The 16,175-nt window shown below is 38.9% G+C and overlaps 1 protein-coding gene across 1 annotated transcript in view; it reads left to right on the plus strand.

Annotated features, from left to right (window-relative positions):
• The window catches only part of Sara (Smad anchor for receptor activation), a 431,539-nt gene that overhangs the window by 30,842 nt on the left and 384,522 nt on the right, over positions 1-16,175 (plus strand). Inside the window, exon 2 of the mRNA XM_067140577.2 lies at positions 1,949-2,007. Within this exon, the coding sequence (XP_066996678.2) occupies positions 1,949-2,007 (59 nt within the window). The remainder of the gene's footprint in view (positions 1-1,948; positions 2,008-16,175) is intronic.

Raw genomic sequence — 16,175 nt, forward strand, 5'->3', positions numbered from 1 at the left:
GCAGTGTGCACACTTAAACAGAATAATTACACAGGAGTGTTCGCGGCTGTCTGCAGCCTGGTCATTCTAGCTCTGAAACTTTGAACTGATAGATTTACACTGCAGTACTTTTCGCTAAAAGTGAGAAAATGTTCTGTTTTCATTTTATAGAATATTTCGTATGAAAACATTGCTTTTAATCGCGACATTCATACTGGCATTGTTGTAATGACATGTTGACTTCAGTTGGGAAAACTATAAGGACAGTCTTTCTGAGAATTCCGTAGCGAAACACGGGAACATCAGCTAGTTATTTGATCCAAATAGCATTGTGCTTCACATAGTTGCGCGGGCACTTGATGCAATATATTAATTTTTGCATTTCTAAGTAATGGCATCTAAGTGCATGACTGATTCACACATGTGGAGCATGAGTTCATACTATTTTCGGTAGGCTTATCAGAGACCGATTATCCCACTCACGTACTTCCTGTGAGGGAATAGAGATGTGTAATTTTTAGCCTTGTAGTCTCGTATAGCAACAGTCGGGCTTTGAGACAATAAGTCTTATAAATATATCGTAGTACTGTGTTGCGCAAGACATGTAGAATAAGCAATTTTGACCAATTTTATCTCCTGATTTCTCCTGATTCTTCCTGATTTTCAAATCAAAATCTCCTGATTTTTGGTTTTGTAAAGTTGGCAGGTATGCCTTTATTAACAATCCCATTTATGTGATTACCCCGATGAAGGTCTTTTCTTATATTAACACCTAGGTACTTACAATGATCCCCAGAAGGAACTTTCACCCCATCAACGCAGTAATTAAAACTGAGAGGACTTTTCCTATTTGTGAAACTCACAAACTGACTTTTAACCCCGTTTATCATCATACCATTGCCCACCATCCGTCTCACAACACTAATCGAGGTTACCCTGCAGCCGCTCACAGTCTTGTAACTTATTCATTACTCTGTACAGAATAACATCATCTGCAAACAGCCTTTATCTCTGATTCCACTTCTTTACTCATATCATTTATATATATATATATATATATATATATATATATATATATATATATATATAAGAAAACATAAAGGTCCGATAATACTGCCTTGAGGAATTTCCCTCTTAATTATTACAGGGTCAGATAAAGGTTCGCCTACTCTAATTCTCTGAGTTCTATTTTCTAGAAATATAGCCACTCATTCAGTCACTCTTTTTTCTAGTCCAATAGCACTCATTTTTGCCAGTAGCCTTCCCTGATCTACCCTATCAAATGCCTTAGATAAGTCAATCGCATTACAGTCAGTTTGGCCTCCTGAATCCAGGATATCTGCTATATCTTGCTGAAATCCTACAAGCTGAGCTTCAGTGGAATAACCTTTCCTAAACCCAAACTGCCTTCTGTCAAACCAGTTATTAATTTCACAAACATTTCTAATATAATCAGAAAGAATGCCTTCCCAAAGCTTACATACAATGCATGTCGAACTGACTGGCCTGTAATTTTCAGCTTTATGTCTATCACCCTTTCCTTTATACACAGGGGCCATTATAGCAACTCTCCATTCATTTGGTATAGCTCTCAGGCATGTTATAGCATTTCATACATTTAAAAGTTATATTGACATATTTGAATGTCTGCCTGCAAGTATTAATTTGTATAATGGATACTTTTGAGTAGATGTAAATTTATAAGTGTATTTTCAACAAATTCTGTGAAGTAATAGGTTTGAATAGATATGCAAGAAACTATATGCTGCAATGTCTGCATGCGTGATGGTCAATGTAATGATGCTCCTATGGCATAGAAAGTCTAGAGATCATTGTAAAGCATTTCACTGCTGATTCTCGTTTGTCAACTCTCCCTTTTTATAACATGTGGTATTTGGTCTGTGTTGTCTGAATAATATGACACAGATAGTGGAATTACATAATCACTAACTCTTCAAATGTTTTACAGATCGAGCAGAACAGATGGTGGCTGTGACTGGAAAAGGCTGTTGCAGTTCAGCTGAGACAGTGAGTAGTATTTTGCATTTCTAGTTAATACAGTTCATTCCTTTTGCTCAAATAAGTTTATACTTCTTTACCTTGTTCCATTTCTTCATCTTAATTTTCTTCTTCTTCTTCTTGTCAATCTGAGTGGTATAGTTTATTGATCATGAAGAACCTGAGTTGATCTATGACATTTATGAGTGCTTGAATATATAACTTCTTTTCAGTCACGTAATTCATGCCCGAGTATCATGATCTCATGTTTACTATTTAATGGAGTTCACCATCAGTCGCCATTGTCTACAGTCTTCTGCTTTCCAGATTGTCATTTGAAGAGGTGCGCAAGTTGCATCTTTGATCTATCTATCTTCTGGGAGCTTTTCCACGTGGCCTGATCCCATTTACTTTTCATTAGACAACTGGTTTTTCAATGTTATTTTCTTTCTGTCTGACAAGAGTACAAAGCTGTTTCGGGATACCAAGATTATATATTATGGAGGAGTTGGATCTATTCCTTGTCCAAGGTATTCATAACATCCTCTGCCAAGACCACATTTCAACTGCATCGTTACACTTTTTGTCCGTGGCCTTCACCATCTTTCTATGATTCATAGCCATAGAAGAACATTGAAAATACCAAGATACAAACCAGATATTTCTGTGTATTTTTAATGATTACTCGGTTATGCCAGATTGTTCAGAGCTAGTCCATGGCAACTTTTCCAAGAGTAATTCTTCTCCTGATCTCTTTTCGCAATGGCAGTATTGTTACATGTTATAAACCTCATTTTAGGTCCGTATTGAAAATTTTACAGTTCAACAATAATAAAGGTGTTTTAATTTGTTCCACCTATTCAATACTTACATTTTCACTTATAGTGGTTATATAAATAGATTCTTAGTTACATGGGACATGTTTCACCCTCAATTAACGGCATCTTAAGCCTAAACACAATCATCAACAATACAACTAAATTAAAAGTGGAAGTTAAAAGTTTAGTCAGTTATTAAAATTTGGAACATAAAAATGTGAAAAGTGATACAATATATAAAGATGTTAATGGAAAACTGTCTATGATTAAAATATAATCTTGTCGGAGACTAAAACTTCTTCTATTAAAATTCTAATTAAAAACAGTTCATATAAAATATTAGTGGAAAACCAAAGTGGTAATAATATAAAGCCAACGACATGAGGGCATGAACACAAGCATAAAATTGATTGTCATGAATACAATCTTTCCAAGGCCGCTGATGAAATTCGTCAGCAAGTGAGACAGAAGCATCTGTTGAAAAATTGTGAGTGGCCCTTAGCACCGGTAGGTAATAAAAATGGCTAAAAACTTTGCCAGAAAATGTCAGTAGATGCAGAAAGAATGTTTTCTGTAAGAGAAGAAAAAGAAGAAATAAGAAATTGAACGTAAGGAGAGAATTCGGTTTACATAAAATTGAAACAGACGAGGACTTACATGTAAGTGGAAGTTGTTATTTGTTATCTACTGTTGTGTTGGTTGCTGCCCGTCTGTTGGCTCTGAGTCTGGTGTTGTAACTGTGCTGCAGAGGCGGCAGTGAACTCAGAGGGGAAGGAATAGGGGAGTGGGGAAGGGAGGAGAGGATGGGTGGAGTCAATTGTGACGAGGCTGACAAAGGGGCGGAGTCAACCGTATTGCTGGAAGTAGGCCTAATATCTGTGGGTATGGGAGGAGTATTAGAGTTTGAAGGATTAAATATATTAGGTATCCTAAATGTATTCGAACTAACTGACTTTAATAATTTCGGCATTAATTCATGTAACATACTTTTATTGTCCGTGGTTTCATTAAGATTCTGTTGCTTATTGTACGTCTGATCTAAATAGATGTATAAACTTTCTAATTCGTTCAGCATTCTCCCTTTTTGTATGTTTCTAATTATCGCTAAGTCTTTCTCTATGGATTCAAATCTGTGACCAGTCTCCCTCATATGCAAACTCATCGCTGAGTATTTCCTATGTTTTTCCGCGTTAACATGTTCCATGTATCTTGTCATAAAACTTCTCCCAGTCTGTCCAACATATGAAAAATTACACTGAGTACATTTGAGTCTGTATACTCCCGATCCCAAATAACAATTTTTATCATAATTAACTTTTTTATGATTAAAGAATATGGACTGCTTAGTATTAGTAGTTCTAAAAGCTATATTAAAATTATGTTTCTTGAATACGTTAGTAATCTGATGTATAGCTGGATTATTAAAAGTGAATGTAGCATACTCAGTTTTTTTGGTCTTTTCTGGCATCAGCTTCATAGATAACTTGCTCTTAATTTTATTGATTAATTCGTTAATCATTTCTTTTGAAACCATTTTGTTTAGCGAGGTATCTAATATAACTTAATTCTTTCTTCAAATTCTTGGGAGATAGAGGGATTCTAAGTGCTCTATAAATCAGACTGTGAAAAGATGCTTGTTTATGTGAACTCGGGTGTAAAGAAGAATTGTTTATAGTTGTAGATGATTGTATCGGTTTTCTAAATATTTGGAAATCAAAAGTGTTAACCTTACGCGGAACTGTTATATCTAGAAAATTCAATGAGTTATCGACTTCGTCCTCTTTCGTGAATTTCAAATTAGGTTCGATTTCATTTAATTTATTTAAGATTTCTTGACTATTAGTGACATCTTTGTTTATGATTACAAATGTATCATCTACAGTTCTCAACCATAAATCAATTCCTTTAGTTTTTGCTATTATTTCATTGTGTTCGATTGAATCCATAAATAAGTCGGCAAGGATGCCTGATATTGGGTCACACATTGCTAATCCATTCTGTTTATAAATATTATTGTCAAATGAGAAATAATTATTGTCTAATACGAAATTTAACAATCTAGTGAATTCTTCTACCTCCATTTTACTAAGATTACTGTGTTTACAAATATTATCATGAATGATAAGTTTTATCTGTCGGAATATTCGGGAACATATTCACTACGTCATACGAACACATCATCTGGTTTGGACGCACGCCAAATTTAAGCAAAATGTCACACAAGTCAATGGAATTTCTTAATGGTTGTTTATTATTAAAAGTGTAATATCTTTTCAAAAAATTATTAATGTATTTGGAGGCTTTATACGTGGGAGAATTTTGGCAATTGATAATCGGACGAATCGGAATATCTTTTTTATGTATTTTGGACAAAGCTCTAGTTTCCGGGAGCCTAAGATTCATATTGACCAGTTTTAATTGTTCTTGTTCAGTAAAGAGAGATGTGGATCTTTTAAGTAAGGCCTTTAAGTTGCGTTGAATTTTAGCTAACGGATTTTTAGTTACTAATGTGTATTTGTTATTATCAAAAATTCTTCAGTTTTCTTGATATATGTATCTTTATACCCCCCCCTTGTCAGCCTTGGTTACTGTAATATTGTTATCTTCAATTTTTGATTTTATGTTTTTTATTGTTTTCTGTTGTTTGGGATCAAAATTGGTATAAATTTCTTTAGCAAATCATAGTATCAGATTACGAAAAATAACAAACAAGTAAGCCGTACTGTGGATATCATCTGCGGAAACGCAAGTTTTGAACAAACGGATTGCCGTTTCATACCGATTTTAAAGTGCATGAAGGGTTTTCCGACTTTTATACAAAAATCGGATATAACGACAATCCGTTATAGCGAGAATTTTTTCGCTGCTGTGAATTCTCGCTATAACGGACTTCTACTGTAAATGAATTATGGCTTAAAAATGAAATCAAGGCATAGTACAGGAAGAAATCCAAATTGAATTTGCAATTACATAACGTTCACTTAGCGGTGACACAGGATTTAGCCCCATTAGAATGGCAGTCATTTTTTCAACACATGCAACACAAATTAACATACGCACTTAGTAAGAAACAGGATACATTGAATAAGAAGTTGAATCATTTGATAGACACACAAATACGTCGTAGTAAACAAACGAAACAAGAACAAATTAAAGGCCCATCGGACACTGTTACTCCCACGGTAGTTAACTTGACCAAGGTAAAATTTACGGAAGGAGAGAATGACCTACTCAAAAGGGGTCCAAAATACAATTGGCCTAATAAAGATAGAGAAATAGACATCATTAAGACAGTTGCAGAAGCGGAGTCGAACATATCAAAACTCCCACGCGATGTACAAGACGAAGTAAGATTGGAGTTAAAGAAGAGATTACTCAGATTGGCTAAAGAAATTTATACCAATTTTGATCCTAAACAACAGAAAACAATAAAAAACATGAAATCAAAAATTGAAGATAACAATATTATAGTAACCAAGGCTGACAAGGGGGTGCGATCGTTTTGATGGATAAAGATACATATATCAAGAAAACTGAAGAATTTTTTGATAATAGCAAATACACATTAGTAACTAAAAATCCGTTAGCTAAAATTCAACGCAACTTAAAGGCCTTACTTAAAAGATTCACATCTCTCTTTACTGAACAAGAACAATTAAAACTGGTCAATATGAATCTTAGGCTCCTGGAAACTAGAGCTTTGTCCAAAATACATAAAAAAATATATTCCGATTCGTCCGATTATCAATTGCCGAAATTCTCCCAAGTATAAAGTCTCCAAATACATTAATAATTTTTTGAAAAGACATTACACTTTTAATAATAAACAACCATTAAGAAATTCCATTGACTTGTGTGACATTTTGCTTAAATTTGGCGTGTGTCCAAACCAGATGATGTGTTCGTATGACGTTGTGAATATGTTCCTGAATATTCCGGCAGATAAAACTGTTAATATCATTCATGATAATATTTGTAAACACAGTAATCTTAGTAAAATGGAAGTAGAAGGATTCACTAGATTGTTAAATTTCGTATTAGACAATAATTACTTCTCATATAACAATAACAGAATGGATTAGCAATGTGTGACCCAATATCGGGCATCCTTGCCGACATATTTATGGATTCAATCGAACACAATGAAATAATAGCAAAAATTAAAGAAATTTATTTATGGTTGTGATATGTAGATGATACATTTGTAATCATAAACAAAGATGTCACTAATAGTCAAGAAATCTTAAATAAATTAAATGAAATCGAACCTAATTTGAAATTCACGAAAGAGGACGAAGTCGATAACTCATTGAATTTTCTAGATATAACAGTTCCGCGTAAGGTTAACACTTTTGATTTCCAAATATTTAGAAAACCGATACAATAATCTACAACTATAAACAATTCTTCTTCACACCCGAGTTCACATAAACAAGCATCTTTTCACAGTCTGATTTATAGAGCACTTAGAATCCCTCTATCTCCCAAGAATATGAAGAAAGAATTAAGTTATATTAGAAACCTCGCTAAACAAAATGGTTTCAAAATAGAAATGATTAACAAATTAATAAAAAAATTAAGAGCAAGTTATCTACGAATCTGATACCAGAAAAGGCCAAAAGAACTGAGTATGCTACATTCACTTTTAATAATCCAGCTATACACCAGATTACTAATATATTCAAGAAACATAATTTTAATATAGCTTTCAGAACTACTAATACTAAGCAGTCCATATTCTTTAATCATAAAAAAGTTAATTATGATAAAAATCGTTATTTGGGATCGGGAGTATACAGACTCAAATGTACTCACAAGGGAACATCCACAATGGTGAAGTCGCCGATCGCGATGAAACTTAGCAAACACATTGAGGTACATGTAAAAACAATGCCAGCATCAATTTTAGGCGCCAACATTCATTAGCGCGTTAACTAAGGGGCCTAAAAGTTGCGACATTTCAAGTTCCGCGCGAACAGCGATGATTTCCTCCTGACCAATGCTTAGCCGGAACACTGCTTTGTGCCACACCTCTGCTCCTCCTCCCCTCCGCCCCGCCTGGTTCAGCACAACTCGTTTCCCTCTCCCCGCACTGCCATCTGCTTAGCTGTCGAACACAACCTGTGCTACACTGCGTACGCTATCAGCCTTCCTCATAGCTCTCCCTTGGAATTTCCACATTGTATAGGCAGTTTACATTGTTGTACCAGTTCGTAGAATAGCCATGTACACTTTTACGTATGTAACTGCCATTGTACCCAGAAGACTGTAGCGTGGTACTTTAATATGGCTTACTTGTTGAATACATAGACCTCTGTCAGCTATAGCGCAAAAGTACGAGTAAGTAGGACTACATCTCTGCCTGTGATTACGGTATATCTACTGCATATATAAATGCACATCTTTATTTCTTTTTAAAGACTTTGCTTATTACGTCAATCATTCCATGTCATACTCATATCAAAGTTGTCTATGCATTTAATTGATTTATGACCGGGTGAGTTGGCCGTGCGCGTAGAGGCGCGCGGCTGTGAGCTTGCATCCGGGAGATAGTAGGTTCGAATCCCACTATCGGCAGCCCTGAAGATGGTTTTCCGTGGTTTCCCATTTTCACACCAGGCAAATGCTGGGGCTGTACCTTAATTAAGGCCACGGCCGCTTCCTTCCAACTCCTAGGCCTTTCCTATCCCATCGTCGCCATAAGACCTATCTGTGTCGGTGCGACGTAAAGCCCGTAGCAAAAAAAAATAAAATTGATTTATGTCCGACAACCATGGCTGCAATTGAAATGTGTTGTGCCTTTCACTGCAAAACATAAATACATCGTTCAATACAAGCACAAATAAAAACATTCTATCTAGATTCCTTATACCAGAGTACGTAATACGGGAAATACCAGCAGTTTCTAACTCGGAGTTTATAATCGCTGTTGTTCACGATTTCGTTTCGTTATGACACAACTGATAGCGTACACAAAATGGGGGTAGGGGAGTGGACATGAAAAGAAGGTCTGGACCTGTAACCATATTTTGATATCCCGAGGTACAACATCTCATTACATTCATTGAGATCCTCTACTCGGGCACGTAATTTCTTTAAATAAAAGGATATTTAACGTTGTTTCAAGGTGGGTGATTTATTTAAAAAATTTCATATGTATGTCCACTCTAAATGACACTACCGACAGCTTCAAGGTGTTTCAGACGTAAATAATAATTTAAGCCTAAGTCGGACATGGTACCTTATACCACGTTTGTCCACGCCCGATGGTGCTTAACTCAGGGTTGTACCCACGAATTGACAACCCACCGGAATTAGCAGGAATGAAAATATAACATTTGCATAAAATATGAGTAAATACGTTTAGGTTATTTATTATCATTATGTGTGAAACGGAACGTAATTTAAAGGATTTCAATAATTATAGTACCTAAAGAAGCAAAATATAGCGCCGGTCTCGTTCCACAGCCAAGCAGCCGGCAAGCGCGTGGAGAAGGGAGGGGAACGTGCCGGGGAGAACCACTTGGAGGGTAAAAGGCGGTGCAGAGGGTGTGTCTCCAGACGGGAAGTGTGTGTGCCGGCTTAGCATTGGCCAGCAGGTATTCATCGCTGATCGCGCGGAACTTGAAATGTCGCAACTTTTAGGCCCCTTAGTTAACGCGCTAATGAATGTTGGCACCTAAAATTGATGCTGGCATTGTTTTTACATGTACCTCAATGTGTTTGCTAAGTTTCATCGCGATCGGCGACTTCACTATTGTGGATGTTCCCTTGTCAGTGTAATTTTTCATATGTTGGACAGACTGGGAGAAGTTTTATGACAAGATACATGGAACATGTTAACGCGGAAAAACATAGGAAATACTCAGCGATGAGTTTGCATATGAGGGAGACTGGTCACAGATTTGAATCCATAGAGAAAGACTTAGCGATAATTAGAAACATACAAAAAGGGAGAATGCTGAACGAATTAGAAAGTTTATACATCTATTTAGATCAGACGTACAATAAGCAACAGAATCTTAATGAAACCACGGACAATAAAAGTATGTTACATGAATTAATGCCGAAATTATTAAAGTCAGTTAGTTCGAATACATTTAGGATACCTAATATATTTAATCCTTCAAACTCTAATACTCCTCCCATACCCACAGATATTAGGCCTACTTCCAGCAATACGGTTGACTCCGCCCCTTTGTCAGCCTCGTCACAATTGACTCCACCCATCCTCTCCTCCCTTCCCCACTCCCCTATTCCTTCCCCTCCGAGTTCACTGCCGCCTCTGCAGCACAGTTACAACACCAGACTCAGAGCCAGCAGACGGGCAGCACCCAACACAACAGTAGATAACAAATAACAACTTCCACTTACATGTAAGTCCTCATCTGTTTCAATTTTATGTAAACCGAATTCTCTCCTTACGTTCAATTTCTTATTTCCTCAGTTTCTTTTCTTATAGAAAACATTCTTTTTGCATCTACTGACATTTTCTGGCAAAGTTTTCAGCCATTTTTATTACCTACCGGTGCTAAGGGCCACACACAATTTTTCAACAGATGCTTCTGTCTCACTTGCTGACGAATTTCATCAGCGGCCTTGGAAAGATTGTATTCATGACAATCAATTTTATGCTTGTGTTCACGCCCTCATGTCGTTGGCTTTATATTATTACCACTTTGGTTTTCCACTAATATTTTATATGAACTGTTTTTAATTAGAATTTTAATAGAAGAAGTTTTAGTCTCCGACAAGATTATATTTTAATCATAGACAGTTTTCCATTAACATCTTTATATATTGTATCACTTTTCACATTTTTATGTTCCAAATTTTAATAACTGACTAAACTTTTAACTTCCACTTTTAATTTAGTTGTATTGTTGATGATTGTGTTTAGGCTGAAGATGCCCTTAATTGAGGGCGGAACATGTCCCATGTAACTAAGAATCTATTTATGTAACCACTATAAGTGAAAATATAAGTATTGAATAGGTGGAACAAATTAAAACACCTTTATTATTGTTGAAATTGCAGTATTGTTCGACAAGGAACCAAGATAAATTCAGTAACAAATCTTGGCTTACTGGATGTCCAGTGTTCCATCACCTTGGTTTTGCTACAATTCACTTCTAATCCAAGCTGAAGACTTTTATGTTCTACCCGCTGCAACAATTCAGCAAATTTATCTTCACTGCTTGCCAATAGAATTATATATCAGCAAAATGTATATTCTGCAAGTCCCTCCTCCAGTTGATATTCCACCATGTCACCTGCCCAAAGCCCTTCATGATGTATTCCTAGTGTGTGTTGAACAACGGAGGACAGAATACAACCGTGTCTCACTCCTTTTGGCACTCTGAATACCTCTGATAAGCCATAGTCCAGCTTGACTTGGGTGGTGTTTTTTTTTGGTTTCTTTTTATTCATTAAGCTTTTTATCAAAGCAGTAAGTTGAAGAGTGTTGTAAACAAGGTTGGGTTTACAAAATCACAACTTCTTTATTTACTTCACATGTAAAATTACAACATTTATACTAACAAAACTGAAAGTTATCTCGAAGCAAATTGAACTATGAATTTGGAAAAAGAGTCTGTCTTTGTACACTATATACACGTTGGAGTATTCACGTTCACTACTATTTCGGAAAGATAGTCCTTGTGACATGAAAAGTTCTTGATAGTCGAAAACTATCAGAAGCACTGACGTAAATATTTCAGAGAGTCCTTCCTTGTTGAAGTGTCTGAGTTCATTAACGTAAGTTCAATGACTGAAGAGTTCCTACTTAGCAAAACTAAGTTGATAATGGGAGCTTGCATTAGCTAGGGAATGATAGTGGCATATAATGGTAAGACTGGGCATGGACAGCGGAATAGACAAGAGGAGCGGTGACCCGAGGTGAGACCTCTTACTGCCAGAAATTCAGTCCACCTGGCCGAAGCACATTTTCAAGAGGAGTAGCCTCCGTGCTCGACGTAGGATGTATTCTGGAGCTGGACACCGGGGTCAGTGGGCGTCTGGACAGACTAGGAGCTCCTTTTTATAGCACACATGACGTTCCAGGCACGCGCACTGAGAGCTGCGCGTCGAGGCTCGAAGAATAACACACTGGCACGCGTGTAGCTGGCTGGCGGATCGAGAAGGGAGTGACGGACATACAACACCCTCCCCTCCTAAATACGCCGGTACGGCGTGAAACGGCGGCGGCGCTGGCGGCGGCTGCGATGCTGGGCCGGAGCTGCTGATGTCTCTGTTGTATTGTCCGGAGCTGGGACTGGGCGGAGTGGCGCTGCCTCATCCTGAAAGGAACCCATGGTTATTAAATGGTCTAAAGCTCGTTCAGCAATAGATTTATCTGGCTTAGCAATGGCATCAATAGCTGGACATGGGCGGTAGCGCAGACGTATCTGGTCTTGATGGCGGCAGATACGTTTCTCCGTAGTCTGTATCTCGTAGAGACGATGACCCAACGATCTGTAGATGACTCCAGGTATCCAGAGTGGGTTGGACTTGAATGTCCTGGTGTAGACCTTGTCGTTGACGGAGAACTTCGGTGGTGAAGTCTGAGGCTGGGCCGGAAGAGGCTGCAACAGAGAAAGTAAAGTTCTGTGAGGTCGTCCGTGGAGCTTCTGTGCAGGAGTGATATTATCAGCGCCGGGCAGAGTTCTGTAGTTGCTTAAGAGTTGGAGCAATGCTTGGTCTTTAGTTAAGCCTGAAGAGACAGCTTTTTTCATACTTCTCTTAAATATTTGTACAAAGCGTTCACCTTCACCATTAGATTGAGGGTGAAAAGGCGGTGCTAGGATATGACGAATGCCATTATATGTACAAAAGTTCTTAAAAGCAGTAGCTGTAAATTGAGGTCCGTTGTCCGAAATGAGTACTTGAGGTAAACCTTCTGTAGTAAATATTTTCTGAAGAGCACGAATGGTAGCTTCTGTCGTAGTAGTTGAATGCATATCCACTACATATGGAAAGTGCGATAGTGAATCGATGACTATTAACCACATGGAACTGAGGAAAGGACCTGCGAAATCGATGTGAACTTGTTCCCATGGAGTAGTAGCAGGAGGCCATGAAGCTAGATCAGAAGACGGGGCGTTCTGATTCAGTTGACATTGTTCACAATGACGGATGAGTTTTTCGATGGCGGCATCAATACCGGGCCAGTAGCATTGTTGACGTGCTAGTTGCTTTGTTCTGGATATACCCCAATGGCTTTGGTGTAATAATTCGAGAACTTGTTTCTGTAGGATAAGTGGGATAACCACTCGGAAGATGGTGCCTGTTTCTAGGAGTACGACTCCAGCACGAGTCGTGAGACGATGCTGCAGACGATGATAAGGTGCAAGGTTGGCAGGAAGCTTGCTCTGAAGAGGCCAACCGTTGCGGATGTAAGTACGCACAGTAGCAAGTGTACTGTCCCTGTCCGTAGCTTTAGCTATGCAGGTAGCATCAATAGGAAAACTGGATACAGTATCTTCAAGTTCTATGTCCAACTGAAGACATTCAGATTCCTGAGAATCGAAGGCAGTATCAGGACCAACTGGTAAGCGTGAGAGGGCATCAGCATTACAATGCTGGGATGTGGCTCGATAGACAATCTAATAGGAATAATCAGAAAGGAACATGGACCATCTTTGAAGCTTTCGGAGGGAATTCTCAGGGATCTTATTACCAGGGTGGAATAAGTGTACGAGAGGCTTATGATCAGTAATGATCAGGAAATGGTTGCCATAGAGATATTCATTGAAACGGCGAATACCAAAGATGATGGCTAAAGCTTCTTTCTCTATCTGTGAGTATCGACGTTGATGGTCATTAAGTGTTTTCGAAGCGAAGGCGATGGGGCGTTCCTGTCCATGACGATCCTTCTGGGAGAGAACGGCACCGACACCGTAGTCTGAAGCGTCAGTAGCTAGTGTGATGAGCTTGTCGGGTTGAAAATGAGTGAGTTGTATAGCTTGAATTAAGGCGTTGTTGATGGTTTTCCATGCCTGTTGGCATTGCGGAGTCCACTGAAATTTAACACCTTTTTTACGTAGAGCGTTTAATGGAGCGGCCACTGTAGCGAAGCGGGGAATGAACTTATTATTGTAGTTCGCTTTGCCTATGAATGACTGGAGCTGCTTGAGGTTCTGAGGTGCCGGCATGTTTACGATAGCTGAGACATTCTGTGCACTAGGGCGAATTCCAGTCTTATCAAGTATATGTCCTAGGTAGTGAACTTGAGGCTGAAAGAATGTACATTTAGCGAGATTCGCTCGTAGGCCATTGTCTTTCAATTTCTGGAGAAGGAGGCGTAGATTGGTTAGATGTTCCTGATGATCTTTTCCAGTAACAATAATATCATCCAGGTAGTTAGCACAACCGGGAATGGAGGCGGTGAGTTGAGCTAAATAGCGCTGAAAAATAGCCGCTGAGGATGAAACACCGAATGGGAGCCGCTGGAGCTGGAGCAGTCCGAGAGGAGTGTTGAGTGTTAGAAATTTCTTAGATTCTTCGTCTAAAAGTAGCTGGAGATATGCTTCTTTAAGATCAACTCGAGAGAAGAATTGTCCACCAGAAAGACGATGGAATAAGTCTTCTGGACGTGGAATAGGAAAGATATCTGTGTCGATGTGTGCGTTGACGGTAGATCGAAAATCTCCACAAAGTCGAACATTACCATCAGGTTTCTTGATGACCACTAGTGGAGTAGCCCATTGACTAGAAGTAACTGGTACCACAATTCCAGTTTGTATCCATCTGTCTAATTCTTTCGTGACCTGGTCTTAAAGTGCTAGGGGTACTGGACGTGCTTTGAGGAAGCGAGGCTTAGCTCCGGATTTCAGCTGTATGTGAGCTGTATAGTCTTTTGCTGTTCCGAGCTGAGAGTCGAAGACTTCAGGAAACTGCTCTAGGAGAGCGGTAACGTCAGAAGTAGGATGCAATGTAGATACGACGTTAATGTTGTCATGTATCTGGAAACCAAATAAGTTAAATAGATCCATGCCCATAATGTTGGAGGCAGTGTAGTTGTTAACTACGAGAAGAGGAATGGCCTTCTGAATTCCTTTATAACTAGCCTGAAGCTTGATTTGACCTTTAATGTCAATTTTCCTTTTGTTAAATGTCACGAGCTGGATGTCAGCTGGAGAGCATGAAGGTGAACGTAAGTCGTGGTATGTAGCCAGGTTAATAATAGAGACAGGTGATCCAGTGTCTAATTGAAAATCGACAGATCGATCAGAGAATGAGAGAGGAACGATGATCTTGTGAGAATTCTTTGTGGGAAGAATAAGATTGATCTGATCAACTTCCATGTCTTGGCGGGGCTGTATATGCTTCCGGCGTGCTGCAGGAGTCTTAGCAGGGCGGAGCGAACTCTGACATACAGTCTTAATGTGTCCAAGTTTATTACATCGTTCACAAGTGGCTTTGAAAAAACGACAGTCACGACGTTCATGATGCTTGAAACAGCCTCGGCAGGAAGGCAGGAGTTTCGAGTTGTTTTTAGAATTGGGCTTCCTTGTAAAATTACAAGAGGGACCCGTGCGAGAATGCTTGGTAGAGAGCGCCTTGTCTGCGCGGTTCACTGTAGCAGAGGACTTGCGGGCCTGAGGCGAGACTTGAGCAACTTCGTGTGGAGAAGCTATGGCTGCGGCAGTCTTGGTAGTAAGCTCATAAACCGTAGCAATTCGCTGGACGTCTTCTATAGAAGGGTTACTCTTCTTGACAGCGTCAAAACGTATTTTGTCCTCAGGAGTATGTAAAATTACCATGTCCCGAATGAGAGAATCAGTGTAGGGTGAACCACAACCGTCCTTGGAGCATATGAACTGGCAGGGTTTAGCTAGACCACGCAATTCAGTTATCCATTCAGTATGTGTCTGATGGGGTTGCTTTCTGCTCTGAAAAAATTTATAGCGAGCAGCCACTATGTGAGGAGTTTTGGCATAGTGTTCAGTGAGACGGGCCAAGAGCTGTGCGAATGGTACCTCGGAGAGGTTTTCTTCTGGACTTAATTTACGTAGTAATTCACACGTAGCATTGCCAACCGAACTAAGAAATAGTGCTCGGCGGCGTTGATCATCTGTGACAGAATGGCAGATGAAATGCTGTTGTAAGCGGGCTAAATAAACTGACCATTCTTCCTTAGCCGGATCAAAAGCAGAGAACGGAGGAATAGCTGATGGCTGTGGAGAGACAGAAAGAGCTTGAATAGCCTGAATTAATGCTGTCTGTTGTTGTTGCATAAACTGTTGTTGTTGCTGCTGTAAGGCCTGGAATACTGTAGCGAGTTGCTCAGCTGTAGCCATTGCGAGATGCGTGCAATAAAGAGCAAGTATAGCTGTGTGTCAGAACTGGTTGTAGGCGAGACCTTGACCGGTATAGCGG

This window comes from Anabrus simplex, chromosome 2 (assembly GCF_040414725.1).
Source record: "Anabrus simplex isolate iqAnaSimp1 chromosome 2, ASM4041472v1, whole genome shotgun sequence".
NCBI lineage: Eukaryota > Metazoa > Arthropoda > Insecta > Orthoptera > Tettigoniidae > Anabrus > Anabrus simplex.